This window comes from Stigmatopora argus, chromosome 9 (genome assembly GCF_051989625.1).
Source record: "Stigmatopora argus isolate UIUO_Sarg chromosome 9, RoL_Sarg_1.0, whole genome shotgun sequence".
Classification (NCBI taxonomy): domain Eukaryota; kingdom Metazoa; phylum Chordata; class Actinopteri; order Syngnathiformes; family Syngnathidae; genus Stigmatopora; species Stigmatopora argus.
The window spans coordinates 10,855,493-10,882,758 of record NC_135395.1 but is presented as its reverse complement, the minus strand read 5'-3'; the positions used below and the strand labels follow the sequence as shown (position 1 = coordinate 10,882,758).

The window sequence follows — 27,266 nt, the reverse complement described above, 5'->3', positions numbered from 1 at the left end:
TCAAGGTTGCACTTATAGGCTCCAGGTGAAATCCCTCAGCACCTCCTCTTCTTCTTGCCTTTTCTCTCCTCTTTATCAAACTAGTGCTGGAGTACTTGCTGATGGAAAAGAGCTTGAATAATAAGAAAATGTAGGAGGAAAAATAGGTAGGCCCAGAGGTGAAGCAACAGCTGATATAGATCCACATTTCTATTAGCCTGCTTAGCACTTTTCTAATAGGAGTCCCCGTCTGGCCCGGGAAGATGCGTCTCATCTTCATTATGGTCACCTCGCTGCTGGTGGAAACTAGAACACTTAAACTCACATGTTTTTCTTAAGAACCTTCCTTTCAAATCCTAAAAAAATGACCGGAAACCCTTCTTTGTACCCACTACCTGGTGTATTTCTGGCTTCAAATCCTTATTTTAAGCCCTAATTATAGTTTTAAACTCAAGATCAGGAACCATCGCACTATTTATTTTTAACTAATTGCTGCGGTGATTTGAACTAACCTTAACCGTGGCTTCAAATCTACTACCTCTATCTATTCCCCCACATTGATTACGTCATTTTAGTGCCGTATCGAGAGCAATATTGTCTTTATTAACGCAGTACGACTCAAAAACCTTTATAGCCTAGGACCATGAGGAGTGACTAGAGACCCCAACATTTCCCAGGAACACAATCACTTGCATTTGATTCGTCTCATCTAAGATGGAGCCCGAGTATGCATTATAGACTAAATAATACCTATTCAACACTCAGTCACGCAGTCGTGAAAACTCTTAGGAAACACGAATGGTTACACCATCAGCTGGTAGATATAATGTGTCTAGCATTTTATTTGTACATAAGCAATCCAAATTTTTTTTTTTTACACCAAAATTGTGATTTTGCAATCCTAAACAGAATCTGAATTGTTCTAAAACCTGGGTTTGAATGGCAAACCCTAAATTCATACTGCAACTTTGTTTTGAATGCCATATTTCCATTTTGGATGTAATACATGTGGTAATTTCAATGTTTTTGCTTCTGGAAATGAATGGGGCTGTTTTTCTCAGGTAACCCACACTTTTGCCGAAACCGTAAACCTTAGAGGCGAAGATGAAAGAGCGTCTGTGCCTTGTCAATTTAGTATACATATACACATTTACATATTTCATACGTGTGTAGTTTCGCTTTGCAAAGCATCTCCACAATTATAAATTCAAATACCAAAGGATATGCAGAAATTCAGAATACACTACAATTCATCTTCAGAAATGTGAGCCTTCTCCATTCTGGGTTCATTGGATCAAATCAGATTTGTCAGCACTGTGCGGCTTTTTTTTCCACCTGTTTAAACGGGCCGAGATGGATAGATAATCGCTGTGCATCATTCCGGGGGGCCATTTCCACAGCTTTGTGTGAAATTGGAAAACCTGTTCTCGCCGAGTGAGAGCTAATGGATGTTCTGGTCATTAGTTATTTGAGAATCTTCTCCGGACGTAATCAAACGTGAAGCCTGGTGTTAAGCGGCGATAAAAGGAGCAGATGCCTTGCTAACTGACCTTCTGTTTAAGAAAATTCGGGGACTTCCTACTCAGATTCGCCAGTTTTTATTGTTTTGCAGCGTTTGCATCTCATTTCAGTTTAATGTTTCGCTTTCGGTTGTGTTTACTTTATTTCGGCTCTGACAGTTGGTTGTTCATGCCGGTTTTGTCCATCTGCTTGATCTCTGTGCCAATAGTACGTAGGATGTGCAGGGCGGGCGGACTCTAAGTGGGTTTGGGATTTTAACCTCACCTCATTGCTTTTTGCTAAAGTGCCTTCATTGCATACAAATACTCATTTGCAGTCCTTCGAATGGACACTGCATCATTCAGGGTGTTGCAGTAAACCTAGTTACAAAACAGTCATCAATTTTAAGTTTCAGTGTTTTAGGGAGTCTTGAACATAACTCAGTTTTAAATTGGCTTTACTCAATTTCCAACAGGTCCAAACTATGGCCTATAGGCCACCGGCGGCCTGAGGGGAATGTGTAGGTGAATGGGTGCTTATATAAAGCAGCATTGGCATGGTAAAAACTTATTGATAAATGTGCTATACTACCATTGACAGCGCTACACGACCAATCCAACCATTTCCACGTATACTGGTGATAAACACATTTAAATAGTTTCTCTAGTTTTTTAGAGCCACATGATTGCACCTCAATCATCAGAAGACAAAGTTTGGGCACTCTAGCTTTACGGTAGAGAAAGCATTAAATGAAATCTGACATTTGTCCACCATTTTTTCTCTCATCTCTCCAGGCGACCATCTGTCCACTCCTCAGGGTCCTCCTCCCCTGCCACCAGCTCCCCCGCCGCCACCCCATAAGCAGCACCCCTCCATCACGTCCCTGAGCCGCGGCTCGCTGGCCAATCAGAGGGCCGCGAGTCCGCCGCTCACTGCCGGCCTGGCGGCCGATTTGCAGAGTACGGCGGAATGCGTCCAGCTGCAGGACAGCTGGGTGCTGGGGAGCAATGTAGCCCTGGAGAGCCGGTGAGTCAAGAAACCTGTTGCCGTGGTTACTGTAGGGTCCCACAGTGGATTTGGATAATGTCTCCTCCTTTCGCGATAATTGCCCAAAGAGCAGCGGTGCTGTCCTATTATTTATTCTGTTCACTTGACATTTACACTCAGTGGGACTTTTCTGGAGTAAGCAACCTAATTTACATCATCTGAATCTCATGGCTAGGTTAGGGTTTGTTAAGGCTTCAAATCAGGATGGAAAACATGAAGAGCATATTGAAGCTAGGTGTATGATTTCAGTAAAAGTAGAAGCTCCAAAATGTTTAAGCTTTAATTTTTTATCACGCTATGGTCATGTACAATATGCGGGCAAACAAAATGAGGCCAAAAGAGTGAATATGATAATATCAGAACAGAGATGTGTGGAAATTCAGCATATTGGCATTTATGGAAGGAAAATTCCTTTATTTTAGTCTTTTATGTTAGTTTCTAGATTTAGGGTTTTGCATTAGTTTTTGTTTAAAAATAACGTTTTCATTTTCAGTTAAAAATGTTAGCATTTAGCCAAGTTATATTCTAAGGAAAGCTTAGGGTTTCCAATAGGTTTTTCAAGCGTCGTTTCAATTATTTCTAGCACGGCAAAATGATTCACTTTGAACAAGCTCTCAAGTGCTGTCTGATCTCAGAAATATCGACTTGGATTTTGCACAAATGATGAAATTGAATGTTGGATGAATAATTTTTTGGTAAATGCGAGGAAAAATGGAGGCCTGATTGTAAGACATTCATCGTACACATTTTTTAAGCAGGCAACGCAAATGTTGCAACACATTTGCGGCACAATAATGCGTGATAGAGTGTGGGCTGTAAAATAGACACTTAAATTCTTCATTCTGCCCGCTTCTCCCTCTGTTATTTTTTTAAATATATTTATTTTTACAAGCATCGCTAAAACGTCACTTTTCTTTTTATTTTTCTCCATTTCTCACTGTTTTCAGAACAGAAAGGCACTTACTCCCACACGTCTTCCAAAAGTATGTGTTTTTGTGAGATTTTGGGGGAAAATTGTACAAAAAAAGTTGTTGCCCAGTAAGTCCATGAGTGTTCAGATTTTCCAGCATTGTTTTACATTAGCTCCAGGCTTTCATCGTTTTCATCCTTGGTTGATGACTACTGGGAACGTCATTCACTTGCCTTTAAGAGTCCAATCGCAAAGTGAACACTAGTGACTTTTACCCCTCCTAATTATTTTGTCCTTTCGTATTGAGCTGCTTGCTAGTGTGTTCAATCAACACATTTAGAACAACACTTAATTTATTAGCAGTAATTAGTACATTAATGCTGAGTGCTTTTATGTAACTAGAGGTTTTACTGTTTTTGTTTTTTTTGCATACAGTTTTTACCCCGTAATACACGGTTCAATCAAAATTGGGCATAAACAACCCCATTTATTCCCAATGGCTCCAATTTCTAATTGGAAAGAAAAAAATACCCAAAAATTAAAAAGTAGGAACTTAAAATCAGTAGGATGTCTCTTCACAAAAGATTGTAACTCTTGGCCACTATTGACAACAATATACAAAAGTAAAACAGTTTTATTCTTTACAGGGCACTTAGTAGCTGCCATTGGTGACACTAGAAGTCCAATCTGTTTTGACAGTGAGAGCCGAGTTAATTCAAATGTCCCCCTTGATAACTAAAATTGGGACATTTCATGGAACATCCTTTTGAACGGTAGTCTCCCGAACCAAAGTAGTTAATTGTGAAAATCACCCTCGTCAATATGTCACTCCCAACAGAAACGGGAAGTGGTTGCGCACTCCCCAAAAGATTCACGAGATGCTCCGGATTTTGCAAGCCTGAACGTTGTGGTACTTCTTCTCTCAGCATAACCTTTCTTGTTCCACTAGCGGGCCAATTCCCTTTATCTGTACTTGTTATCTACTCCCTCACGCCGTACCGTGCGAGCTTCTAAATAAAAGGTGATGGTCTCACCTACAGCCTTTGGACAAACTCAGCACAGTTGCCTTGCTTAATCTCTTTGAAATGATGATATCAGCAAAGTCTTCTTATTGGCCCACAGTCCTGCCACAAATCTGTGTTGCTCTTAAGACCAACCAAACAAGTTTACACTAATAAAGTGAAAAAGTCATTGTCTCCGATGTAACAACCAGTATAAGTGTCTGTCTACCATATACAGTACTACACTTGGTTGTCTTTCTTTGAGCTTGAAAAACATCTGAAGGTTGTTAACAATTGTTCCGTCAAAGTGTTCATGCGAGCAAGGAAATTGAGGTGTTCTCCATCGTCAATGTCACCCACGTTGAATTGATCTGAAGCGTTTCATAAGACGGGAGGGAGGTGGTTAGTGATGGCCATCCTCGAGACATGCTCAACTGTTGAGTTGATTGTGAATGATGCAGGCACACAAAACTGTATTGCTATTTCAGTTTATGCTATAAATGGAAATGTACATTATATGCATCAGGCTGATATGATGCAATTTGCAATATAAGGCCATTAAGATTCTTTCATAATTTGGCGATACAACAATGATCAATCTATGGGTCAGAAAATCAATCTACAAAGAATCTTTCTAGGAAAGTACAACACCTTTAAATATTTAATAAATATTAAAAATATATATGTATGCAACACCAACAACCAACCTTTACTAACGGGATGTTCCCGACCAGAGTGGTTTGATTATTAATTTCTAGTAATGCTAATGGATTACCAGGACTTCAATTGGCTTTGTTTCGACGGTTCTTCTTGTGCAGCTAAACCACAGACAAATCCACCCACTCGCTTGTTCCATCTTATATGGCTGCTTTCAAATGTCACATTGATGACAAGCCGTGGCGGCCGCAGAGCCCCATAAGCTCTTTCTGCCGCCGCAGTGGTCCCAATGGAACGGACAAGCGTGCAGGTCCCGGTCTCTTAGACTTGAGACCGTTCATCGGTTTTCTCAGCTGTCCATTTGCCTTCGCCTTCAGCAGGATTAGCATAGCTATGGGCCGTGTTGCATCAAGACGGGGAGAATCAATTATACGGTGTTGATGTTTGTCCGTTGTGTTCGACATCCTTTCATTTAAACTGTGAGCTCTTTACAAGCATAAGAAAACAAACATAAAATGCAATCAAAGTAATAGTGTGTAGTTTTGACATTGGCATTAACCCTTTCATGCACTATATATATATATATATATATATATATATATATATATATATATATATATATATAACACGGCCACAAATTAACTGCCTTACCTGCTAGTGTACTTTTTTGTTCTTTTATTGTGGTACCAAGCTAGAAAGGAATAAAGACCAAAGTCCACATTTTTCTTCAGTTACTTTCATCTCACTACCGTTTGATTACCAAATGATGAACACATGGAAGGTAGCTACCTACCAGTTAGTCCCAGAGTCTAGCCTTGCAAGCCAAATCTGAAATTCATTTCAGAAGCTCCAAAGCATAGGCCTTTTGTTCATCTCAACACAGACTTACCTGAACATTGTCATTCCCGGAGCGACGGTTGCTAACCTTTAAACGGAATCCCCCCTCCATCTGTGCGTCGACAGCTTGCGTCGATCAGGGGGCCGCTGAGGAGCCAGACGGGTCCAATGTGTGACATTTGTTCTCCTCGCTTCGGCATTGATCACAATATGTAGCGCGGGCAGGAGGTTCGCCTCATGTCCTACTTTCTCCCCCAAAAAGCCGAATGGAGCCGTTTTGTAAGTTTGAAAGAGCGGCATTGTGGATTTTAAATGAGGATTCTAATTGATCTTACTAATACTTCTCGAGAGCAAATTCCAGTCAAATTAAAACTCAAAAGGTTAGTCTATACACAGTGGTGCAAATAATTCATGAGTAAAATGTATGATTTGTTGGGTGTGTATGAATTAGCAGTTGCAGTGGCCACCCAGAGGAATGCTTTACCATCCCTAAAGATTTTTTTTTATATTAAGTTCATTTATGTAAGGCAAATTGGGCATGGTAGTTGAGATTTAAAAAAAAATGAATACCGTGCGTTCCTTGACTTAATTGGTAGCCACCAGGTTATTCTATTAGATTCTGAGGTATGGCAAAGAAGAAGTGAATCCACGATCATGATTCAGTGCTAATTGGGTAACTCCTTATGTCAACAACAGACTGTTCACTTCTCTGCAGCCCGGTGCTCAATTTTAGCGCTCTGTTGTCACACTTTTACTCTACATTTCTCACACATGGAATTGGCAAAGCACGGAGGCCGTGTGCTGCACAAAAAAGGAAGCACAATTGGAGAGAAACTTTCCTCAACCCCTGGAAAAGATGCAAAAAATATAAACAATGGTGGTAAAAAAGCCTGGGAAGCCCTGTTAGTGTAGCTAGTAGTTACACAATGTCAGAAGCTTTTTGCAATTTAATTCGACACAGCAATTACTGTATTTTTCCAGATTATACGTAAACACACTTATTAATATTATTTAAGAATAACTATTATTTTATTTTACTTTTTACACTCGAGATTCTTAACATAGAATAAGACGAAGAAGTGAATATTTTGGTCATAAAAAAATCAATCATTAATCATTGTTCTTACAAAACTCCAGTACCCCACGCAACCTTGGTGTGGATATAGCGTTTCAGAAAATGAGATGAGATGAGATGAGGAATTACTATGCTCTTATGTGCCATATGGAAGTGTAGATCACAAGGTCAGCAGGTCCAGTTTCCAAACTCTGTACCCACAGGGGGTATTAATCCACGAGTGGTGGCAAGAGTGGCAAGTAGGCTACTTTAGTTACTTAAGAGATTTTCACTTGGGGTTTAAAAGTTAATAGCACAATGGTTGCTTAATTCCTTTGATCCAAGCCTCTTAATTAGCACAGGTATAATAGACTATTAGCAGAGGTCTGGCAAGTGAGTCAGAGTCCATTCAATATATATGTAAGTCTAATCGAATGCTCAAAACCTTGGTTAAAGACACTATGTCATGGTCATTTTACTAATCATTGCCTTTGAAAAGTTACAATACAGTGTGTCACAACATTTTATGGGGTTTATTGGTACTTGACCCCAAAAGTCAATGATGGGGCATGTCTAATATTGGCGTATGGATACAGTTCTATTTTTAAGTTGATGTTATAAACACTTTAACCTGAGAGAAAATGGTATAGTCTAAAGGTCAATAACTTTTTTGATACAATTATTTATTCATTCAATCTCCTTTTCCGACAGGCATTTTCTGTTTAAGACGGGCACGGGAAGCACACCCTTCTTTGGCACAGCAGCCCCAGGCTACACCATGGCAACAGGCACTGTGTACTCAACGCCGGCACGCCCGCTACCCCGCGGCAGCTTATCCCGAGGCGCCTTCAAGTTCAAAAAGTCGCCCAAGCACTGCTCCTGGAAGTGCACCGCCCTGATCGCAGTGGCCATTGCTGTGCTGCTCTCGGTCATCCTCTGCTACTGCATAGGTCAGTCTCAACATACGCTACATTAATTTGCCCAAATTGAACCAAATATGTCTTTTTAACTCACTGCCTACCATTGATAAAGATGGGTGCACAATTTATTTAAACTGGGAGGATTAGATTTGAATGCAAACAAATCTGGATTGGAAACAATAACAAAAAAAAGACTGCAGTGTCAGTCTTTTGTTTTTGTTGTTTACGTATGCATAATTTGCTGTTTTTTATTCTTGGCACCATTTAATTACACTGTTTCATAGTTTGTGGGCAATGAATAGTGGTACTATAATTAGCATCTAATGTTCTCAAATGCGTTTAACCACATTATGAACATAAAGGTCCCCAAAGTATGTTTGAGATTCTAAACCACTTTTGCATTGAACCTAATGTAGTTTGAATCGTTATTATTGTTATTAAGCAAGGAGGAAAATGCATTTCTGACAGTGTATTATTAATTTTAAAATGTAGTACATATATATATATATATATATATATATATATATATATATATATATATATATATGTATATATGTATATATATATGTATATATGTATATATATATATATATATGTATGTATATATATATATATATATATAAACTTTTTTTTTACTTTGTTGCAAGTTAAATGCCCCATCTGTCCATATTAAAATAATCAAATGTGTCCCCTAAAGGAAACAAAGTTTGCTCACCCCTGCTCCATATAAACACAGCCTTGCTCCCATTTAATTATCATTATAAAATACTGAGGCCGCCTATGCACAGTCTGCATGTTCTTCCTCCCACATTCGCAACATGTCCACTGTAAAAAATGAAGAAAAATAAGAAGGGAGACGACGACAAAGTGAAATCTTTATTGTCCTCCTCACCCACACACATACCAAACCACATGGGCAGTAGCCCTGATTTAACCATTAAGAATGAATTGCGGATTGTTCTACACTTTATATATATTTATTTGTTTTATATGAAGAGCACACAATCAGAATTGAAGGAAACTCAGGGGCTTCTTGCCAATGGGAAGTGTTTGGAGATAACAAATGGGATAGCACTTCTACCATGAATTTTTTTTTCCATCCACTTGGCGTTAATTGTAATATAAGAATTACATGGTTTAATTTGCAAGACGTCACCACCCTTCATCTTTTTATGGGTAAATCAACCACATTTTACTAACCCTGACCTCCAATTGTCGTTCCTGCTTTGCCAGACGAATAAGTCACCTGTTTTCATCTGATAGTTTGTCACTGTCAATGAAACACCTGTGAGGGTCGCTGGGTGTTTTTTTTTCTTGCAACAAAGGTAAAGTCATGGAGCCAGTCAGTTCCGATGTGTTTCATTCACACACTGAAACCATGCAAAGAATGCTCATGATTTAAGATGATAATTAGCATGTCATAATTGGCGTGCATTTGGAATGAAATGGGAAATGGAAGAAGCAGATGACGACAACGCCTCCTTCCTTCCTTTTCAGTCTCAGTGAGAGAAACACATGACTCCATTATCTCCCGATGGCATTAGACAATCTTTAGACGTGTCATTCTGTGAAATGGAACACCGCAGACAGCATCCCTCCCGGGATTACTCCTGGCGTCGCTCTTAATCTATATGCGTACGTTTTTTGGGGTTTATTTTATTTTATTTTTGTAGGAAATTGCACATGTCTCGCTATGACTCACGCATCTTTCTCATTTAGTTTTTTTGGTTAAGGCCTTCTTATGTATGAAAAAAACAAGTCATGTAAATTAATTCTGTTTTCATCATGCTATTGGAAAAATGTCAACTTTAGTGGTTACAAATGATCTCAGGGATTGCATTCAGTAGCTCTTGCATTCAGTAAACATGTTTTTACTCATTTTGTTTACTCAAAATCAAATCTTTATTTAGGTAACACTGGGGAAACATGTTTGCAAAAGAAAATTCTTCCCCTTTTGAAGAACCACTACAAGTTGAGTTTGGTTTTCATCCATCTTTTTGAACTACCAATGATCTCTAGTAAACTCACCTGCTAACGTTTTAATGTACTCATTAGTGTTACACCGATACTGGTACTAATATGCGTAATGATATGGCAATGAAATTGCATCATTGTTATCAGGTAGTACTAAAAAAAGAACTCTGCACAATGTTTTCTCTTCAAGACCTACTTTCCAACAGTCCATTGCTTTCCACAATACTTTCGGCAGCTAAGCGCATCTCCATAAAAAAGGGAACAGTCGTCTTCCTTCTCAAGACAATAATAGACATCCCGTTGTCTGGCGTTGAACCAGCCTTTTGCAGTGAATTAAAATTAGTTTATCACTAGTAGAAAACCAATCCATTTGAAGAGGGAGGGTAGCAGCAAAAGAACAAAATATTGGTGATACATTAGTACTCATATTCTGTATATTTTTCTACAATTTGCATAGTATGTGATTCCTGCAGTAGGGAATTCTGCCTTTGAGTCTTGGCTGAGGGCTTTTCCATGTGGAGTTTCCATTTTTCATGCAGCCCTCTTGGGTAGCAGGGTACCATGGCCTGAATTACATGTGACCTCTGTTCGTTTGCCAACGACACATTGCAGTAAACCTTAGGTGACAGGTGCATCCATCAAATTCTCCCTGACAAAATTTTTGATGTTGATGAATTGGTCTGCAGTCAAGTCACTGTTATACTTTTGTTACTACCTCCGAAACCAACAAATGTAGGTTTGAGACACAAACCCGCCCGCCTTTTAGAGAAGTGCAATATCAGCCATCGGGTAACAACACATTTTGTCCCCAGTGCGATCTTGACATTCCTCTGTGTGATCCCCCCCAAAAATTCTACAAACCATTATACATACTGGGTTATGATGTTAGTCAAAGATGGTTTTGGCGAAATACTTAACACATGGATTTGTCCTTCAAGTGCCCCTTTCACGTGGGGGTGTACAGAATTCGATAGATTGGATTTCACTGAGCTACAATCCATAGTTATTTTCATTGTAAAAGAAACCTTCCAGAATGCACAAAAACAAGTTTTAATCCCACAAAGACTGCTGATCTAAGACTTGATTGCGAGTGATAAACTGAGTGAATTGAGCACATTGAAGGAAGTGTAGTAGCCGATTCTGTTGTTTTAATCTAATCTTACTTTTTTTCCTCAAGAATGCTTTGACCAAGTGACGAATGATCTGCGGCCAATGAATTGGGTTGATTTGTTGGGCTAAACTGCAATAAAATATACTGGTTTATATGGTTTGAATGTGGGCTAGCTGCCCTAGTCAATGGCATAGGAACAACCCCAGTGAGATTGGCAAAAAGTGCACCAATAAAAAAAAAAAATTTGGATGATAAATTATTAGATTTTCAATTGCCGAGTTTACTTGTACAGCCGAGGGTCGTAAATGTAAGATATTTATTTACCATTCAGTAGATCCTGTGTGAATGGAGCCCAAGATGCTTCCGTGCAAGCTGAAACTGTGTGTCTTTTTTCTGAGTCACAGGGGCCGTGTTATGGTGCTTCAGAAACCTTATGTTCTTCGGGACTCACTTACTCTTCTCGTCCTCTTTCAATTTCGTATTCCGTGATAAATTCAATTACTATACTTAATTTCCATTCAGTGATACGTCCTCTGCTGTTTCCTGCACTCTTGTTACGTCATCGTATTTTCAGAACGCTGAAAGGAAATGTTAAATATATAATTGTTTTAACAATTTAAGTTGTTATGGAGCTGTGTGAGTCTTTATCATTTATTTTTGATTACTCTTTGAGAAGATTATATTATTCAATTGGTGTGTAAAAATCTGTGATAGTGGGACTTTCAGCTTCTGTATTTTATTGAGTGTCAAAGCTGACTTGTCACTAACCTACATCAGTTTTGACTGCAACAATAAACCTTCCTCCCCTCCAAGGGATTGAACCAATGACATATGACATGTAATCCAGCTTTTGGGGTAAATTGGAGTCCCCTTGTAAGAAGCTGAAATATGGCACACCCAGGGCGCCGAATGTCTGCTGGCTGCATTACCAGTGAGTACAGAGCTCGTGTTCCCGTTTTGGGCATGTTGTAAATGGGCAACATCTGTAGTTGTGCAAGCAGCACCTTTATTGGCATAACACTTGTTGCTGTTTATGAGCTAATATTGGAAATTTTTACGCGTATTTGCGTTTTATTCGTGTTTAACACACTCTGGGGAACGACTTGATCCTTTTCTGAGTCATTTGTCATCCCTAATGATGCGTTTCCTCCAAACATGCTGGTTTCATTGTTAAATGTCAAGGAGTTACCAATGTAATTAAGGCTTGGAATGGTGTGGGGTGCGAGTACTACTAAGATTTGAGTTCACAGTGAGGACAGTCAGGGAAGACTGCTTTTCTTTGCTTTAATCAGCTCAATTTACAAGGACATATATACCTATCTAGCAGTGAGTTCATTTCAAATCAGTAATATCAAACTAACAAAGTATTAGTATTAATGTTGCACCGATACGGCACTAAAAGGAAATAATCAGGATTGGGGAGTACTAATTAAATATAAAATAAAAATATAAAAAATAAAATAACAGTAGATATTTGATCAGTCTACATTTTTTAGAAAAATTCACCAGTGCTCTTTGATGTCTATATGAAGAGCCCTTCCAGATGCTGTCCAATAGCCACTAGAGTTTGAGCTGCATTGTATTTATTTTTCAGATTAGTATATGTGACTATATAGGAAAGTAGTGAATGTCTGGTTTTCCTTTTGATGCTTCCATCCTGCTCACAATGATATATAATTGTGAGTCAAAGCCCAGCCATGAAGAGTTTCTATTGGCACAAGCTGAGTCCAGATGGGCTGCATCGCTCATTCTGCTATCATGAGCGATTATCATGGTGGTCTGCATGAAGCATGACATGTTAATATTATAATTTGTCTCCTCACCTTTGCTGTAGTCTGTACAGAACTATTGCTTCACTTTTCAAACAAAGCTTGAGTTTTTTTTTGTTAACCCCGAGCTTAAACTAACCTGTCTCGACTGTACAAATCCAACCTCTTCCCCAAGTTACAGCTAGCAAAGGTTTCCCATGGGGCACTTTCTTAACACAACAGATGAAAGGTCAGCTTTAAGCGGGAAGGGGGGATTTTTCACGGTGGTCTATAAATATTCATTGCGACGGGCCAAGGTTTCCAGAATAATTTATGAAAATGACAGGATATTCACGAGGTAAGTGGAGAACGGGCTCCAGGTGGAATAAATATGCTTGAGGTGAGAGATTCTGATTTAAGAGCCAATTGGCACAAACACTGGACAGTAATACATTAAGAGCACTGACCTGTGAGTCAAAATAAGAGTATATATGTATTGGGATCAACAATTCTTTTATCGCAACTAGTTTTATTTATTTAAAGTAATGACAGTATAATGTTTACATATACATATTTGTGATTTGAATTAACAGAAATGTGTTGTACGAAAATAAATTGAGTCAATAGACGCTTTATATACAGAAGTAATCTAAGCTACCATTGTGGATGTGTTGGCAGTGTAATGAAAAGTCAATTAACAATCAATCTTTTTGTAGTTTATTAATAGGAGTTGTAACTCTGAAAAGAATAGGGTCACACGTCTTTCTAATTGGTTTAGCTCAAACGAAGGAGATGAGCAGGGTTCATTATTTGCCAAATGAACATGTGTTTATATGACAAAGTTGAGGTTTTGCAAACCAGGGCGTAGGAGTCAAACTGTATTTCTAGAATTCAAATGTTAAGAGTAACAAACTGCTGAGCAAAGTAATTTTTAATTGCTTTGCTGAAATAATAGTCAGCAGCATTAGACTATTCTGATTTATTTACACATATTTGGATCAAGTGATGCTTATCCAACATTCCCTAACAAAGCAGTGATTAATAGACTTTCCATGGGACTTTCACTGTCTTGTCTGATGTGCCCTACTGTACATTTGATATCCTCCTTGGCCCCTCTCAACCTCTCAAGTGGTTCACTGCAAGTCGATATCCATCTACCGAGGCGTCTGGAAAAAACTTTTTTCCCGCACATCAAATGGCCTGGGAATCAAGATGCTTCCTCAGCGCTTTCTCTCTCTCTGGCCGGCTAGCTGTCTTTGAAGAAGAAGATTGGTCTCGCACTCCCTGCACTTCTCTTTCTCTGCTACGCTACGAAATTTACTATGTTTTTGTGGCCCAAATGAGGAGGAGGCACTCAGATTGCAAGGATGGCATGAAAGTCAGGTGGTGTTTGTATGTAACACTGACCCAAACCACTGTAATCATACTCACTTTTTTAAAGATGCCACATTCAAGGAAAACACTGGCAATATTTGCCTAGAGTTTCTATTCACATTGATTGGAATCTAACTACCAGACATAGTAATTTGGAAATGTCACACTGCTCTTCGTACAGAGCAATTCTGTTGTCGTTTGAAAGGGAAGAACACAGACAGAATTTATTTCTGCAAGTATTCGCTCACATTACATATTAGCCTTAAGGTAGCAGACTGTAATTATTATGTGGTTTGGTTGAACATTTTGCCATCTAAATTTGTGAGATTGAACTCCCGTTTGTTTTTATGTGTAGTTTTTTAGATTAGCCTAAATTGTGAGGCACAGATAAACAACTCGCAGTGATGTATTCACTTAGCAGTGACAGCGAAACCACAATCCATTAACATTTTGGTGAACATGAGAGATAAAAGCCACAATGTTGCATGCTTTTGTTTGCAAAGGTTTCATCCAATTGGGAGCTAAATCTGCAACAGGTGTGGAAGGGACTCCAAACCAAATGATTTATTTAAAAGGAAGCATTAAAATCCTCACTGCTGCTACCTCTGGGGCTCAGTTAAAACCATCGCTGTGTTAATGTGCCAGCATCACCATACTAGCAGTGAAGAAACGTGCTAAGGCCACAGGGCTCCTGCATGGCCTGATTGAAACAACTGCTATCAGTGTCGCCCTACCACAAAAATAAGTGCACAAAGCAGTGTGAAATAAATTAGTGGCTTTGTAGAGAGTCGTTCTGCCCGCATCCTGACGTGGCATAAGTATGCAAACCTTTACTTATATAGAAGTACAGATTCTTCACATTTTCAAATGCAGGGAATATAGGAAACCCAAAAAATACAGACCCCAAATTTGTTGATTTGCCTTTTTTTGTCCAGAATAAAGAGAGAATGCAAATAAAAGTATTTAATTATTAATATGGTGCATGGTGTTCTGAAAAAACAAAAATAGTTGTGAAAGAAACACCAAAAAAATGCCTATCCAAATTTCGGGGGACTGCAAAAGGAAACCCTGTAAAAGTAAAAATTGATTAAAAACCCACGTATTGAATAATCTAATAAAATACAATAGCAAATTGTTACTTTCCACCTCTGCCTGCATCACCGAATAGGTGGTTTATTTGTCGGCTTTGTTTTGTTTTACTCATTTGTTCATCTGCTGCCACACACCCACACAGCTTCTCTGTGTATTTCACAGCGATGCACCTTTTCGGCCTCAATTGGCAGCTCCAGGAGTTGGACAGCCAGCCAGCATTTGAAAACGGCGGAGTCAGGAAGGCTGTTTCCACACCGTCCAGCGCCGTCATGGCCCTTACCCCGGATGGTGAGGAGAACTCACTTTTAATTCCATTCCTTTTACGCACATATTATCTAATGTGCGTTATCGTCAGTGATAAAGATGCTCTCTGACAACTCCTGAATGCAACTTTGCCATAAATGAGGCGTTGTATTCATAATTAATTCTTAATTTTAGTCAGCGGTGTCTACATTAGACACACCGTTATAGTGTAATAAGCTCCAATATGAGGCTAACTTCAGTAAACTACATTTAATGTAAGCACTTCCCAAATATATTCAGATGTGCCTCTTTTACTAGTCTAAACTGTTGACATATGGCAAAATATATTTACAAAAATTGATGTCATTTAAACGCTTCATTACCGTCTACAAATTAATAGTCAGTTTGATTTTAAGGCATTAAAGACACCCGGACAAACAATTTAATTCATACATTCAGATACATACATTGAATATTCCTAAAACAACAACTTAATACAAATCAGGTCACAACAAATTGTGTGAAATTAATTTTCTTTGTCCACACATTAACATAACAGAATAGCGTGACCGGACGTTTGGCCGCCGGACTTTTGGTCGCCGGACGCGCACAAGGCAGAAACTGAATACATTCTGTTGTTTTAATAGTTTTCATGAAAACCCAAGCAGCTTATAACGTAATGTATCTTACAAGTACAATTTATTCCCAAATTTACATTTGACTCAAGTTGATATATTTGTATTGCGTTTGCAGGTGTAGTGTTTCAAAAGTGTGAGCTCTGGAATTCATATGTATTACACTTTTAGTTCAGTTTTTGGCATACATCCTTCAGTTTTCATGTGCATGAGGTTACGATAGAATTGTCTGCCAAATCTCATGTTGATCAATGAAACTGTGTTCCACTTTATTCTAACATTCCTCTGTATCTGTGGGGTGGTCGTGTTTGAGACCCTAGAATACCGACAATGACCAATTTAATTTAAGTGGAATCAAGATATGACAGTTTGGTGTTAGGTCCTATTTTAATTATGAATATCACACCACCTGATTGCAGCGTGGGAACATTCTATATTCATCGCCAAGTGGGCGGACCTTTTTGCTTCACCTTTAACACATACCGCCCACACACAAAAAAAAAGAAAGCAAAAGATAGCCTCAACATGGTGTTGAGGTCGCAGAAAACAATAGAAAACTGGCTTGTTGAATCCCGGTTACTTTTAAATCCTCATAAGCGCTGTTAATGAATACGGTGCGGGGCAGCTTGTGGACTCTTTAAAGGGCGATCAATAGTCGGCCGTTATTCTCCCCAGAGGTTACGTTTGGCTCCCAGTCTCGCCTCTGACTGGAGTTAAAGTGACAGCCAATGGCCTCATTAAACGCCAACACTGAAGCAATGAGAGAAGTGGCTGGGTGCGAACGCATGCACACCCACACCCATAGCCACAGAGATAGTGTCTAGCTACCGTATGCTTGTTATGCTCAGCAATCGGTTTATTACAATTGTTGTCAAGTGAAAGTCGAGATTGAACCTGTAGAATAAGGCTATTATGGAGAAATCCAGCCACTGTAGCTGCCTGGAGCACACACACGACATTATGGAACATCCATACCTCAGCACCTACTTGGGAAAACAAGGCTATTAAGGGGATATGCTGAGAACGAGGCAAACGGGGTGGAAAGAATAAGTGTCCCTAGCTCCTGGGACATAAATATTTTCGAGCGACCACACAATAGTGTTGGCTTGGAACTAATGAACAACAGTTGTTCCTTGAGATTGATGTTGAATTTGTCCCTTCATTCTGTATTTAACGCAAAGCATGAGGTGCATATTACCATTTTTCCATCGAAATAAAGGATAATGTGAATGACTCAGTTCAAGCCGCCCTAAAACAAAATCTTTATGTAAAATAGCACTCTTTATATTTTTATAATAATTAACATGATTAGCTAAAATGTTAAATACTTTTGGGATTATAAGGCCCATTATAAAGTTCACCCTCAATGGAGTTTATTTTTATACATAAAGGCACGCCTGTCTACAAGGTGCATTACTGCATCAATGTTTTGCATTTGTAACTTATTTCTCTTTTAACATTGTAATTATTGTTTTTTCCATGTGTTCATTCTATTTATGTGTCATCAGATCTATGACAACAAAAATTGCCTTCTCCAGTGTTTTTGTTGCTTAACGGTTTACAACACCGCTACATGGAAGCCAATTGTCAGGCTGAGTGTATTGACTTTCCCATATGTCTCCATGTTAACATTCAGGCAGGAGAACCTTTTGCTTCTAGAAATACAGATCTCATTTTCTTTGTTTGGTTGATCTCAGTGACCTTAAGATGGAGGTGGGAATAAACAGTTATACACCTCTTTTTAAATACAATTTCAGTTTCTGCCGAACTGCAGCTTTTAGTTGTGAGGTGGCTTGATTCACCTGCAACCAGACAATGGCAATATCTCAAGTTGTGCAAAAAGCTTTAAAAGTTCACCAGACAAAAGTCGGAAATAATAGCAACACATAGTCTACTAATATTTAGAAATGGATATGAATGCCATTTAACAAAGGCAAATGGTTGGAACAAATAGGTTGCATAGTGCTACAGATATACAGAGCATTTTTCAGTGACTGTTCATTGTCCACTGGGAACAAAATGGACTATTGCTTCAAATAAAGTAGACAGACTGGACAGAACAAATAAGTAGTGTGGCTCCTGAGACTAAAATCTAATTTACACAACATTGGAGTGACCGTACATCAGAATCCACTGAGAAAAACAAGAACATTATATAAAATGCAGATGAACTATAAGAAATGAGGCTGACAAGATAGAGGGAATTATTAGAGTGGATTTATTTCACATAAACATGAACATGTCATAATCGGGATGTGTCTACCTGACTAAACATCATCTTCAAAAGGCCCACTTCATCTGAGCGTTCATGTGCTGCTTTTTTTGTTTTGCCACAATACAGAATTATAATGCTGTTTTTCACTGTTCTGTTCTCAAAAACAACTTATCCCTCTGAAGTTGGGGTTGCATGAACTGTTGTAATAAAAGACGAGGCAACTTCAACTAGTTAAGGATTATACCGTTGATGTTTTTTTCAGCACTCTGCCATAGTTTTTAAAAGAAAATTACCGGCGCTGGGTTGAAAAATTCTAGTCACCTACAATGAAAAGCTGATATACATCAAATTTATTTAAGCCATTTAAACATTTGCCCAATTTGCCCATGCATGGAGAGCTGTAAGAAAGAACTTAGCCTGCTGAATATATATACTATATCTATGCTCACAATTTGATGTTGGCACTGTCAATGCTAGTAACTACAACCTCTCTGTTTACACACTCAAGGAAGAACGAGCGTTCTACATCAGGACAACAACTCTTTAGACTCGGGACCTGTGGATGTTGGAAAGAGGGCGGGCCAAAGCGTGCCGCCCGGCGTGTTTTGGCGGTCCCAACTCAGCGTAGACAAGCCGTGCTTTCTCAAATTCAACATCTCGGTGCAGAAGAATGCCCTGATTGGAGTATATGGGCGCAAGGGTCTTGCACCGTCTCACACACAGGTGAGGACAATAGTTGTTGTTTTGTTTTGTTTTTCTCCATAGGCTGCTGTTGTTTTTAACTTGTGACTAAGATTTGAGGTTTAGGTTACTTGTATCAATTGGCTGACCACCATAATACTTGTAGATTTTTTTTCCATACTGCTTGTGCACAAGGGGTGGTGCGGTAGCCTATCTCAGCCTATGTATGGGCTGTAGGCGGGGTACACCCTAAATTGGTTGCCAGCCAATAGCAAGGCACAAGAAGACGAACAACCATTCAGGCTTACACTCATACCAATGGGCAAATTAGAGTGTCCAACCAGCCTGGCTTGAATGTATTTGGGACGTGGGAGGAAACCGGAGTACCCAGGGAAAACCCACGCAAAGGGAAAACATACGAATTTCACACAGCAAGGTAGGAACCCACCAGGGATTCATCCCTCCATCCTAGAACTGTGAGGCGGACGTGCGAACCACTCCCCACCGGGCCGCCATACTAGTAGATTGCATGATAAGATTTCCCTCTATGTATCAGTCTTCCTTATATGCTGGCCATCTGAGCAGCCCTAGTGTTCCCAAAATGTCCCAATGTGTCACTTGAGTGACATTGTTGAATTGATGCCATCTGGGGACGTCACTGACAGAAGCACTCAAATGACACTGGCTTGCAAATAAATACATAAATAAATAAATAAATACATTGAAAAAAAAGCTCTCAGCCTCACCTTGTTGACATTCTATCCTGGTGAAATAGCACTTCGCTAGAGTGCTGAAGAGGTGGGCATTGCTGGTCATGCAGGTGAGATAGACTGCATTTCTGACTTGATGGAAGAGAAAGTTCAAATTCACTAAATTACATAGGAGAATAATCAACATAAGTTTGAATATTTGGGTTCGGTGGTTAGTGTCCAAGAAGTATTAAGGGAAGCTAGCATATTATAGTCGTATACAAAATTTTGGGCATAATGGGTTAGGTTAGGTTTTGTCAAATTGCCGATGAGTGAGTCGTGTCGGTCAAACATGTGAGCGTGAGTGCACTTAAAAGGTAGCAAAGAAAAAAAGCATAGGGGGAAAAAAACTTTACAAAATCAAAGAGGAAAGGGGAGTAATTAACAAAACGACCCCTTTTGTGTCCACGCCGAACGGCGTGTCAATCACGGCAGCCTCGGAGCTGCATTCAGCCGCCGATCAATGCATTTACTCAACTGAGCATGAAAGAGCCTAGCCAATATTGAGCGTCCCATTCACAGCCAGCAAAGGAGAGACAACATTTACGAGTAACAGCTTTTACGCGTCCTGTCAAATACACACCTTGCCCTCCTGTTATTGAGTCCCTGTCTATGGCCATACAAAGAAAACAAACTCGATGGGGGAAAATGGACTTTTGTTGGGCTTTTTTTTTCTGGAGAAGTTGCAGCAGGTCACTCAATCTAAAGGCTGTGTTTGTCCTCTGACTCTCCACGCCTAATGTCACTGCTATTGTTGGACAGAGATGAGCTTAGAAAGAGTTCAAGCGACCTCATCGAGATGGATGCGCTTGACCGAAAGGTTATAAGCTATGTAAAACGGGATTGTTTTGCACCTAATACCAAGAAGCCAACTTCTGCCAGGTTAATAACTTCCATCTACCCTCGCTGTTTTACTTGCCTGTGTTGCATTTTTTTATCAGATTTTGAGACTTCGGAATGGTTTGGGTAACGTTTTGCAATCAATGAGCAACTGTTCTTAGGAAGGAAAATCTAGTCTTATTTCAGTCTTCTTTATGATTCTGGTGGCTATTGGTGATTTTTTTTCTAAAGATCATCTTCAGTTTATTTATATTGATAAATTCCACTGAAAGCGAGTTTGTATGGCAATTTTTTCGACACTTATCTCTAAAAATTCCTTGCATTTTAAGACTGGCCACACAGAAAACCTTCCCTTAGTTACTTTCTGAGTTTCTGTATTTTCTTCCCTTTTAGCAGTCATGGAGGTATGGATTGTGTGGCTTTTTATATAACAGACTAAAGGAAGACTCATTCTTCTTCTCTCCAAATCTCATACATGGTTAATACTGCTGTCAGAAATTGGCTTCCAGTGCCAGTCAATTTCTTTCCTATTATTGGACTCACAGGGTTCATTTCGACCACACGATCTGTCCTTGTTCAAAGTAAATGTTTTATTTTCAGGGTCAAAATGTAGTTTGTCAACGAATCAGTCCAACCGAATGCTTTATGTGCGATAGTTTCTTCAAACAGTCTACAATAGCGTCAGTGTCTGATCCAGGCCTTCACCATCTGCCATCGAGATATCTTCAGGGCCAAGATGTTCATTCCTCTTGTCAGACTTTAGTTTTGTTTTCTTGGGCATTGTTGCTAACCCCACTAAGGCCAATGGGAACAGCTTTTTTGTATGCATGGCAAGGTGCCCCTTGCATCCTTGTTCTAAACACAATTCTGCACCACAGTCTCTGTTTGCCTGTGTGCAACTTGCAATTTCTTACACTTGGGAATCCACTTGTCTACATCTGCTGTGCTTCGCTATACCCATTAGTCTGTCTGGGGGATGCGTTGTTTTCCAGACTGCACAGTTTAAGTCCAAATGAGGTCCAGCTGTTTAGTGGGTGCTGTGAGAGCGGATGCACCTCTTCAATTATTTTGCCATGCGGGAATTACGCCTTGTTTATTCTATAAGTCGATATTTGTTTATGGGTGGAAAAGTACATTTAGGCCCCTGCTTAACCGCCTTAATGAAGAACTTTCTGTGGCTCGCATGTATCTTTTCTTATGGTTTAAATGCTGAAAAAATCATGATCAATAAATTAAATTTATCGATTTTAAAGGCATAAACTATATTCTGCTTAGAATGGTGCACATGACTCATTTACATATTTTAAACTAAACAAACTTTATTAGCCATCTCCAAACCCCAACCGTTAATCTTATAACCGAATTTTACTTTGATTTTCATGCAAATACAAGAAATATAATTACATGCCAAAGCAAATAAAGGGAGAGAGATTGTTTTCCTACCTTTTAGTGCAGAAACTCACTCCTAATACCCACTCATGGTAAAATCAACATTCTCCTTAAACATTGGATTTTAGCATACAAAACCCAATTCGAAAAACTCATTGAAGTGAAATTTCTATTGGGGAGGTATCATCTATTGAGTTTGTCTTTCATCATCTTTATTCTTGGAGAAAAGCTTTAAGCAAAATCCCTTTTTAGCCAATGCTTGTTGGCATGTCAAAGCTGAGTGTGTCATCCTGTATTTAATGAAAAACAAGAAACATTACATCTATGTGTGGGTGAAAAAAATCACCCACGTATGAATGTTGTTTCTCAGCTATTGTTGACACTAGTATCAGTTCAGGTACAGCAATAAAATGACATCATCGGTATTGGAGAGCAAAACGTAATGTGATGACGCTATGCAACAACTGCTGGTTGCCTTACCCATCGTGATTAGTTAATAATTGAGGCTGTATTCCCATGTGTACTTTTTGGCAGTATGACTTTGTGGAGCTCTTGGATGGCAGCCGACTAATCGCCAACGAACACCGTGCCCCGAGTGAGCTCGAACGGGGAGCCCGCCCTGACCACCAGGTGGTGGTGCACCAGGCGGGGTTCATCCAACAGTTCGACGCCGGTGTGTGGCACCTGGCTTTCTACAACGATGGGCGAACCGTAGAGATGGTGTTCTACAATGCCATCCTTCAGGGTAGGGCTATTTTGAACTGAAAATATCTAATTGTCATATTGGCCATCTGTGAGTTTCAAATGAGTCTCAAAAACAGGATTTTGGTGTGTTACTGGGTCATGAAACTCACTTTGCTATTCTGATTAGTTTGTAATCATACTAAATGGCAAGAGTTTGAAGTGGTATTTTTAGTAATTATGAAAAAGTGCCCAATAAAAAGACATGTTATTAATTTATTTTTAGTTATTAAACAGCATAGTTCCTTGTGGCCCCATCACCGCTGATAATATTAATTAATATTTTCCCTCTTGTCTTTTTTGTATTAGGTTATATACATTTAGGTATTTATTTTAATTTAGCTAGCCAAATGTTTTTTTATTTTTATTTTTTTATGTTTTTAGATTCAGCAAAGCTCATACCCCTAAGTGTATGGCAAATTTAATTAATATTTTCCCTCTTGTCTTTTTTGTATTAGGTTATATACATTTAGGTATTTATTTTAATTTAGCTAGACAAATGTTTTTTATTTTTATTTTTTTAGATTCAGCAAAGCTCATCCCCCTAAGTGTATGGCAAATTATTGCCTCATCAGTTGCACCTTCTCTTGAGTGGTGGTTTCGTCCCAAAAATCTAATTACATGTACATGATGGGGGCTGATTCTTTTTTTTCCACAGATCATTTATCTGATTTAAATGATGAATTGCAAATGGCCTTTCACTTTATGTGCTTTTCCACTGCCAAACTACTCAAAGCACTTTGGGAACCTTCAAATGCGATTTGTGATACAAGCCTCACGATAATGATCGTCTTAATATAACGCACTACAAAATTATCAATACAAGTTACATATACAAATGTTGGTGTAGTAGAATGATTTGGCACCTTCCTTGTGGTCCCTTTATTAAACAGTGACGTCTTCTATGACTGCCTGGGGACCAGTCGAAAGTTTTGCCCGCCTTTCGCCCGAATGCAGCTGGGATAGGCTCCAGCGCCCCGCGGCAAGGTCAAGCAATGGTGAAAATGAAGTAATGAATCTCATATATGTAACCATCTAATCTACAATATGGATTCTTGACGGGAAATAGTCAATAACTATTATTAATATAATTATTTGATATAAAATATTGCGATATAAAACCATATCTGTATTTTAATTTGCCCTTCTCTGAACAATACATTTGCTTCTCCTGATTGTTTGTCCATTTAAATTTCAACAAGCAAAACAAAAATCTTCACCCTGCCAACTCGATTGTTATCAGGCAGACGCGGCCTTTCCGACTTTGCCGAACATAACCAAACACAGACCAATTGGATTAAGACAGGGAGAGAATAATCCTGCCTCAACATCAATAAATCGATTTTAAGATTTAGCAGAAAAGTCCGCAGACATACGAGGGTTCTTTTTTGGAAGATTGCTGAACATTGACAGTCACGTTGTAATAAAAGCCATGCATGGGCATTGATTCTTCATAGCCCCCCAAAAAACATGTAGGCTTTGGAAAAAAGGCTGGAGATAACATTTTTCCTCTATTTCTTTCGGGCTGGAGACTTTCATCGATTAGACCTTCCCAAATATGAAGGTATCGACGTGCAGAAATTGCCCCGGGTTCACCTCTAGCAACCAATACAATCTGAACATACAGCACAATCCAAAGTAATAACCCCTAAAAAAAAATACATCAAAAAGTTTGCCCTCTTCATACTTATCAAAATGCTGGCCTTTTGGGAGTCTGTCGAGTGAAAACCAGCTTTTACCCTGTAGGATGTGTCAGATTAACTTCAAGTCGGAGAGGACTTAAAACACACGGGAGATTGCTCGACTTGGCTTGATCATCGGGCCGTTGGGCTGAGATAGGAGGATAAAAAAATAGGAGACAGTAAAAAAAAGAAAAAAAAACGGCGAGCAAAGACAAGGGGGAATACGTGTCAAGGAAATTGAATTATTTGCTCTAATTTAAAAAAGCTTTTTGTGGCTTTTATTTGACAGATTCTAGCAGATGTGTTACGGAGGCTTAAACCTTAGTGGAATGGATACACTTTTCTTTGCCTTGCACGCAAATAAGGGATGCATGATGGGAGCAGTTGGGGCACTGTCTCGTGGTGAAATGTGCACTTGTCAAAAAGTTACTTTAAAAGCCATCTCCCTCCGATTTGCAGCGGGGTGTCACTGCCGTGATGCGTTATTAATAGTCTTACTTCCTGCAGAGTCTGTCACCGAGTGCGCACACAACTGCTACGGGAATGGAGAGTGCATGGCGGGTTCCTGTCACTGCTTTCCAGGATTCATTGGACCGTACTGTTCTAGAGGTAATTATCCACTTTTATCAATATAGATTTTCTGTATATCCCTGCCATACATGCATGTTACTTTTCAGTTAACTTGTTAGTAGCCTTCATTCAAATTCCAAAATGATGTACTTCTATCACTAGTCTATTGTTATAAAGATCTTGAGATTTTTTAATAATAAACTGAAATCAGGCAGCTAATGCCAATGTTATGGCTAATAATGGAGTAAATTACAGTAAATTGTGTAATTTACACATTTTTGAAATTCTCTCAATTTGTCCCCCTATGTTAAATCCAATTATATTATTATTTCCATAACAAAAATGCTGTTTGAATAAGTATGACTTCTAGAAAAAATAAATTATTTTTGCTCACTGGTGGTGTAGTACAAGGATCACAATTCATTCTTAAAATGGGAAAACAGCAGGCATCAAACACTTAAAACAGCATAGAAAAATACTGAATGCATTTCCATTATTATTGTCAACTGTGTAATTATTTCATTTAAATCCTTCCACTCGCTGATGCGTAATGATGGGCTGTTTGGGTGGGGGTGTCAGTCAAAAGCCCATTAACATTTTTAAAGTTACAGACTTCAGTTACTATCAATGCTCTTCATTTGAACAATAATTGCTATTAGGCACAAGACACTTGTGAGGATAAGCCGTATGGACAATTAATGATTAATCTCTGATTCTTTCATTTTTTTGTACAATTTCCTACTTTATTATACGCACATGATTGGTCAACAGTAAACCGTATTAACATGTATTTTTCAGTTTTATACACTGTATTTATTCGTTTCACATGTTTTGTGTCTCCCAGCTGCCTGCCCTGTCCTGTGCAGTGGTAATGGCCAGTATACTCGGGGGCGCTGCCAATGCTACAGTGGATGGAAGGGCACCGAGTGTGACGTGGCTTCAAGCCAATGTGTGGACCCTCAATGTGGGGGCCATGGAGTGTGCGTGTCAGGCAACTGTGTTTGCAACACAGGCTGGAGGGGAACCAACTGTGAACAAGGTACAGTAATCCTTCGAATATCGCGGTTAATGTAGACCAGGCTTGCCCGTGATAATCGAAAAATCGCGAAGTAGGGTCACCCCTATTTTAACTACTTTTTTTTTCCTTCGGTACTGAGTCCTGGTGGCAAGCGGAAGACAGGGGAGTGGCTTCTGGTTGGGAGTTTCAGCGTGGATTTTCACATTTTTATGAACTTTAAAAATATATATTTATTTTTAAAATAATTAATAGCAGAAAAAAATTGCAAAGAAGTAAATTTGCGATAAGTGTAGTCGCGATAATCAGGGGAAGACTGTAATACAGTGTTCCCTTGCTACACTCCTGATTTTTGGAATTACCATATCTATATTTCTGCCATGGAACTAACTGTGTGCTTTTTGTGGAAATCTACAGTTTACATTTTCCATCTTTAATGCATGTTACACTCTACTCACATTCTATAATGCCCTTCAGTCTCGACCATGAGACTTTTTGATCAAGATGCAGTCGTCAGTCAAAAAATTTAAATGAACACAAGTTGCTTTTGACCACAGCTGAAGCCGAGACACTAACATGTAGATTTGAAGGTCTTTATATTGAAGTATAAAAGCATGGCTTTATATTGAGGTAAATATTTATCCTAGCAAGTATTGAAAACTATTCCCTCTACAGATTTGTGTACAGCTCTTTAATGTGTATTTTCTAGTTGGTCGGGCACATAATGGGCCCTATGCTGTTATTGACATCCCGTGAATGAATTAAGCTGAGAGAGCTAATGCGTGAACCTACCTCTAAGCTTTGACGCCGTGCGTTCCGATCAAGCAATCAATGGCTTCGTTGATGAAGAAGTGTCATTCCTTTTTCTCCGAGGGCCAACCCGCTTGGCTGCGTTTCACGGAATTGACATGAACGTCAGTCAAAGGCAATTATCAACTCAGATTCACATGCGTAGGTTACGGACCTGAGCATGAATGAATGAAGGTCTTTGAAGGGAAGACATAATTTATCGCCATTTATCGTATGTTCGTTTGCGACACATGACTAGCAAAGATCTACTAGACTAACGATACAAACTAAACCTAAAATCTCTTCTTAGTCATAATTTTAGCATCATTAAGACAGATTTTTAGGAATGGTCAACATTTCAAGATAACACCTGAGCTAACTGTTAAAGACTTTGTCTTCTGTGAACGTAAATCATTTTCATCACCATTGCATTCTTCAGTTTGAGCTACCTACATGTACTTTATAGATTTATTTTAATAGAGACTTTAGTGTTCATAGTGTACTTGGTCTGGA

At 39.0% G+C, this 27,266-nt stretch overlaps 1 protein-coding gene across 4 annotated transcripts in view; it reads left to right on the top strand.

Moving 5' to 3' along the window:
- Positions 1–27,266, top strand: part of LOC144081931 (teneurin-3) — a 147,752-nt gene that overhangs the window by 73,519 nt on the left and 46,967 nt on the right. For all 4 annotated transcript variants that reach the window (XM_077608514.1, XM_077608511.1, XM_077608512.1 and 1 more), the window contains exons 5-11: positions 2,274–2,505; positions 7,697–7,935; positions 15,367–15,492; positions 18,806–19,020; positions 22,491–22,701; positions 24,887–24,988; positions 25,794–25,988. In XM_077608514.1, coding sequence (XP_077464640.1) covers positions 2,274–2,505; positions 7,697–7,935; positions 15,367–15,492; positions 18,806–19,020; positions 22,491–22,701; positions 24,887–24,988; positions 25,794–25,988 — 1,320 coding nt within the window. The remainder of the gene's footprint in view (positions 1–2,273; positions 2,506–7,696; positions 7,936–15,366; positions 15,493–18,805; positions 19,021–22,490; positions 22,702–24,886; positions 24,989–25,793; positions 25,989–27,266) is intronic.